Below are 6,477 nucleotides of genomic sequence, written 5' to 3' on the forward strand. Positions count from 1 at the left end.
ACAATCAAACACACAAGTAGCTATGCATGCATGTAGAAAATGACAAAAATGGGGTGAAGACTTCTAAGGAAAAAAAGGTCACCAAAACATAACTATATGATGAGGTCTAGATTCAAGGTCTTCGTTAATACATACTCGCTCCTATTCGGTATACAATGATGATTTCACAAATCTCCTGATTTCATATTATGAGGATGATTTCCTGACTCCTTGATTGCCCAGTGTTGTTTTACCAGTTATTAAACTACCGCATTAATCGAAATCAATTGGCGAAACGTTTCTCCCAGATAAATCGAGCAATAATTAAACTACCACATTGATTCCATTTATTCATTTCCTTTGCGTGTTGAAAAGATTACGCTCAAGGCCATGCACGGCTGTGGGGCCCGGTCCCATGACCAGGAGCCCCATCAGTGTGTATATTGTACTAGGCCCATGACCACTAAGTTAGTACACACACATATCGACTTGGTAACTGAATAAACGAATGGTTCTAGTCTAGTTTCAGGATAAGTATGTTGTGAAAACATGAACGAGCATTTATAAAATCACTGTGTATATAGTTGAACTAGCTAGGAAGCTAATCTCCTTGCTTGCTTGTATGTGTAAATGTTATAGCAGAAGATATTGATCTCGTGGTGACCAGATTTCAGACAATCATATATCATCAGTATCAGCGTAAAGTCAGAGAGTTGATTACCTGGGGGGCATGTCCATCTCAGGATGCCATTTCAGTACAAGTTCTGCTTAAATAACAAGACAACTCATGGGCACTGAATTATGCTGATGTTCAAAATAAATAAATTGCTGGTACACAACAAAACTAACTCTTTAAACTCATACATAAAGTGGTGAGAGAATTGGAGGACACGTTAACTACTAAGACTCATGCACTAACCTCCAATTTTGGCATCACCATGAAAAGTACTCCATCCATCCAAATACTATATAGGACCAATACTGAATTTTTATGTAAAACTTTGACCAACTGTTATACAATCAGTTACTAATCAAGTAATATCAACTTTGTATCACGAATACTACTAGTTTAATAGTTGGTCAAAGTCTGACATAAATTCTGTGTTGGACCTGTATATATATACTTGAAACGGAGTGAGTACTTTGCGATAACATGAATATTAAACTAGGCATCTGGAATTTTCCTTTTCTGGCCAGCTGAGCTGGTTGTAGCAGAAGCAGACGGCGCTGGTGACGTCAACCCAGGCCCGACACGGGGTAAGAACCACCGCGCATCTATGTACTTACCCGGCGAGCCGACGGAGCTCTGAAACAGCACCTTGTCTTCCTCCATGGAGTAGACGCCCCAATTGCAGATGCCGTTGGAACATTTGTCGCCGAGCTCAGTCACGAAGTAGATGCAGTTGCTCCTGCAGCCAGGCGTCTCGGAAGCGCGCACCGAGAAGGACGACTGCTCGCTGACGAACAGCGCCCGGTCGCCGGCGAGCCTCTCCACCTTCACCCACCTCCCCCCCTGGACATCCAGCCTGAACATCTCGAAGCCACCGACGGCCTTATTACCGTCGAGCACCGGGCCGACGAACAAGACCTCCCCTTCCGACACGAGCATGTAGCAGCTCTGGAGGAACCGGAACCCGGCCGGGCCGCAGATCGGCGTGTACTGCTCGAGGATGCTGGGCACGTCGAGCCTCGCCATGTGCGGCGGCGCGCGCGTGCTGACGACGAACGTGAACCCGAAATACTCCATGGCGTAGAAGGCGAAGTCGGTGTAGGCCACCAGATCGAAGGCGTCGCTGCTGAAGCTGAACTTGTGCGGGATGGGCAGCTTCCGCGCTCTCCACTGCTGCTCGCCGTCGCGGCGCCAGCGGATGGAGACGCCCTCGTCGCCGAACTCGCTGACAAGGAAGGCCTCGGCGCCGGCGACGGCCCGCACCTTGGGCGGAGCCCCGGACGGGGTCGTCCCGTGCACCTCGACGCTCTGGGCCGCGCCGGTGACCGGGTTGACGAGGACCGCGTGGTTGCTTCCCACGGCGTCCATGGCGAAGGAGACGCAGCCGCTGGGCAGGGCGCCGGACAGCCTCATGTGGTTGGCGTAGGCGTGGCTGGGCATGACGGGCAGCTTGGCCGGCATCACGGGATCCAACTCGTTGTTGCTGCCGTCGATCGGCAAGGAGAAGATCGCGCCGCGGCGGCGGGGCGCCTCCCCTGCCTGGGCCGCCGAGGCCTGGAGCGCGAAGAGGTGCGGGATGGGCCTGGCGAGGCGCGAGAAGATGGTGGAGGCCCAGGACTTGCAGACGGTGAGGAAGCGGGCCGACTCGAGCGGGCTGATGCGGTGGAGGACTTTCTCCGTCAGGTGGAGTGGGATGTCGGCCGCCTCGCCGTCAGCGTTCTGGACGGCGGTCTTGGCTGCTGGGTTGGTCGGCGCCATTTGGGGAAGGAAAGGGGGTGTCTCGGGAAGTAGGCGCTGGGGGAGAGGGAGGCAGCCGGAGCCCGGAGGAGAGCGGCGGGCGTTGTTGGAGATAGCGAAAGAAGAGAATGGAGATAGCGAAAGAAGAGAATGGAGTATTTAGAGGACAGAGAAGGCCGGGGTCGATCGGGGCTAGGGCTTGGAATGGGGAGGGGGCGTGTCCGTACGTGTGGATTCTGCAGCCGGTGCGCCGGTTTAGACAGTGGCTCGCGCGTACGCTCCCCTTGGTTACTTTCAAATTTTAACCTAGCTACCTGATCGATCGATCCAGAGTTTGTGTAAGAGTAAACCTAAAAACATTGTCCTAGAGAGGTGAATTCGGTAGCGGTCGACTAGCTAGCGAATCACAAAACCCGCGACACGATGATCCGCCTAGCCATAGCCTGCCTCTCTTGGGATTCAGATGAGTGTGGCCTCGCCGTCGGACCACAAAGACTGTAAAGCTTTTCGGATTTCTCGGAGACTTGCCGCGTACCTGATGGCGCGCGCCTCGTGAGGCAGCTCAGCCGTGATGTCATGTTATGTAGTCGGTAGTGGCAAAGCGTGACGGACGCTTTTCCAAGCGTAAGGTTCACGTGGTGAGTCAGCACTTTGGAAGTGTGAACGGACACGTATCGCTACAACTTGGTTGAGTGTACGCGTGTGTTGGGCATGGCTAGTGCTGAGTGTCCGTGTGGAACTGTGGATCCAGCCTGTGGGCCGATTTGGACAGTACCTCGGTTCATGTGTATCCTCCGCTCAGTTGCTTTCAAATTTTCAATCAAACAACGGCCGGGAATATAGCAAATCGCCGGCTGTTTTTTTTCTCAAAAAGAAAATTTAAGTCACTGGCCACCTTTATTCAACGACGGCTCCATAGGATGCGAGATCTTTATTCATTCACACCCTTGAGTTCTGTTGAAATCTACCCGCGGTCCAGATATCCTATATACGGAGGAGGTTGGAGTGTGGGTTGATTCGAAACAAACTTAAGGACCTAAATGAGAAGTTGCCGATGCTCATCTTAGGCCACATATCTTTGACCCAACGGCTTAGAATCCAGTTTGCATGTTTCCATCTAAAGTTGTTTTTCATAGGATACTTTCTCTAAATCTACGGCCTGAGTTTGCGGTCCTGGCTGGGATGGTGACAGCTAGCGACACGATGATCTACCTAGTCATAGCTAGCTACATCTCTTGGGATTCACAAGAGCCGTCACGGTCGGACCACAAAGACTATAAAGCCTTTCGGATTTCTCGGAGACTTCGCCGCATGCCTGATGGCTCCCCGCGTGAAGCCGCTCAGCCATGATGTCATGCTATGTAGTCGGTAGTGGCGAAGCATGACGAATACTTTTCTAGGTGTAAGGTTCACGCAGTGACTCAGCACTTGCAAGTACGAACGGATGTGTGTGCGCTACAGCTTTGGTTGAGTGTACGCGTTTGTTGGTATGGCTAGTGTTGTAATTTTACTTAGTTGGGGCCTGTTTTTGTTCTCTTATTGTAATATTTTGTGGGGCGTTATCTGTCTTTTTTTTAACTGACGTTCTCGCTCTTACATTTATCTTTATGGAGATTTCTCAAACACTTCGTCGCATGCCTAGTAGCGCCCGGAGATGCAGCTCAGCCGTGATGTCATGTTCTATAGTTGGTAGTGGCAAAGCGTGATGAACGCTTTTTCAGGTGTAAGGTTCATGTAGTGACTCGGCAAGTGCGAACGGATGCTTGTGTGCTACAACTTAGGTCGAGTGTATACGCGTTTGTTGGTATCGCTGGTGTTGTAATTTTGCTTCCTTGGGGATTGTTTGTGTACTCTCTAGTTGTAATATTTTGCGAGGTGTTTTGTCCTTATGTTATATTAATGGGAAGCAAGAGTAGGTGTTTGGTAGAAAATAAAAACTATATGTATTTGCACATCGAACTTCAGCCTCCACGTCTCATCCCTCCAACTCCCCATGCACCCATCAATTCTCCTTGCTCTCTCCTGACCGAAGAAGAGGGGGATAGGGGCTTGTTGATTCTCCCCCTCCATGGTGACTACAACGGCGCAACTTTTTCTCCTTGGTGGTCTCTCAGCATGTTCCAGTAGGGAATATTGCTCATCCATACCCAATATCATTTGCAGTGGGTGTGTTTCCTTAATTTCCACAGTCTTTCCTTTGGTTTCTCGGAGGCTGTTTGTTGAGAGCCTTTGTCACATGCCTGGTGGTGGCCAAAGAGACAGCTCAGCAGTGATGTCATGAACTGGTGGCCAAAGAGTCCTCACCGTCGGACCATAAAGACTAGAAAGACTTTCGGATTTCTCGGAGACTTCGCGGCATGCCTAATGGCTCACCGTGAAACCAGCTTAACCGCGATGTCATGCTATGTAGACGGTAGTGGCGAAGCATGACGAAAACTTTTCCAGCTGTAAGGTTCACGCCGTGACTCAGTACTTGCAAGTGTGAACGGATGTGTGTGCACTACAGCTTAGGGTGTACGCGTTTGTTGGTATGGCTAGTGTTGTAATTTTGCTTAGTTGGGGCTTGTTTGTGTACTCTCTTATTGTAATATTTTGTGGGGCGTTCTCACTCTTACGTTTATGTTTATGGGGATTTCTCAGATGCTTCGTCGCATGCATAGTAGCGCCTGGAGATGCAGCTCGGTCGTGATGTCATGATCTCAAGTTGGTAGTGGCAAAGCATGATGGACGCTTTTTCAGGTGTAAGGTTCATGTAGTGACTGGGCAAGTGCAAACGGATGCTTGTGTGCTACAACTTAGGTCGAGTTTGTTGGTATCGCGTGTTGTAGTTGCTTGCTTGGGGCTTGTTTGTGTACTCTCTTGTTGTAATATTTTGCGGGGTGTTTTGTCCTTATGTTATCTTAATGGAAAGCAAGATTAGGTGTTTGGTAGAAAATAAAAACTATATTTATTTGCACATCGAACTTCAGCCTCCACGTCTCATCCCTCCAACTCCCCATGCACCCGTCAATCCTCCCTTGCTCTCTCCCGACCGAAGAAGAGGGGGATAGGGGCTTGTTGATTCTCCCCTCCATGGTGACTACAACGGTGCAACTTTTCCTCCTTGGTGGTCTCAGCATGTTCCAGGAAATATTGCTCATCCATGGACCCAATGTCATTTGCATTGGGTGTGTTAATTTCTTTCCTCCGTCTTTCCTTTGGATTTCTCAGAGGTTGTTTGTTGAGAGCCTTTGTCACATGCCTTGGTGGTGGACAACGAGACAGCTCTGCGGTGATGTCACACATGAGGTCTTGTCGGTGGTGGCAAAGTGTGACGAACACTTTTCCACATGTAAGGTTCATGTGGAGACTCAGCAAGTACGGATACTTGTGCACTACAACTTAGATTGAGTGACGCGTGTTTGGTATGGCTAGTGTTGTAATTTTCCTTATTAATTTGGGAGGTTGGGGAGGGGGCTGTTTCTGTACTCTCTTGTTATAATATTTTTGCGGTGTTTTCACCCTATGTCTACCTTAATGCAAAGCGTGCACGGAGTCTTACAGAAAATGAAAATAAAAATAAAAGCTTTGCCAAGCATTAAACTGGCCTAGATATATAGGCTAGAAAATACTAGCCCTGGCCGAGATTTGGCTCTCCTCCACCAGCAAGAAACTAGAAAAGCTTGTCAGATCCAACGGCTAGGCCGGCCTCACGCTTGATAGGCGGTGGCGTTAATTTGGGAGTACAAGAGGAGGCTGGGCAGGAATTGCGGGAAGCTTCCCAAATTTGTGGTGAATTTCCTAATTCCTACGAGTGCCTTCGGGTGTTTGGTTAAGCCCAAGAAACACAGCCCATATATGGCATGTTTTGCCTTCTAGGGTTAGCTGGGCCGAGTCAGAGGGTCAGGTCAGGCCTCTGCTCTTTCTTTCCCAAACTTGTCCCATCCGTTTTGGCGAGGGTCACCGTGTTTTCCTCGAGCAATTTTGTACTCATGTCTTTTTTGTTTTTTGAAACCGGATCTACCCCCCCTTTCCAACGGAAACAAATTTTGCATAAAGAAAAGAATCAATGTATTACTGATTCACAAAAAGCATCGATAAACAGAAGTTCT

At 49.3% G+C, this 6,477-nt stretch overlaps 1 protein-coding gene across 1 annotated transcript; it reads right to left on the reverse strand.

Annotated features, from left to right (window-relative positions):
* Positions 1-1,144: 1,144 nt before the first annotated feature.
* On the reverse strand, positions 1,145-2,407 carry LOC104582246 (probable F-box protein At1g65740). Its single transcript, XM_010231645.1, has one exon. It carries the CDS (start codon positions 2,405-2,407, stop codon positions 1,145-1,147), a length of 1,263 nt encoding a protein of 420 aa, XP_010229947.1.
* Between the last annotated feature and the right edge of the window lie 4,070 nt (positions 2,408-6,477).

Source organism: Brachypodium distachyon, chromosome 1 (assembly GCF_000005505.3).
Source record: "Brachypodium distachyon strain Bd21 chromosome 1, Brachypodium_distachyon_v3.0, whole genome shotgun sequence".
NCBI classification, from domain to species: domain Eukaryota; kingdom Viridiplantae; phylum Streptophyta; class Magnoliopsida; order Poales; family Poaceae; genus Brachypodium; species Brachypodium distachyon.

Coding starts and splice junctions, on each gene's coding strand:
- LOC104582246 (XM_010231645.1), bottom strand. CDS start 2,407: ATGGCGCCGACCAACCCAGCAGCCAAGACCGCCGTCCAGAACGCTGAC.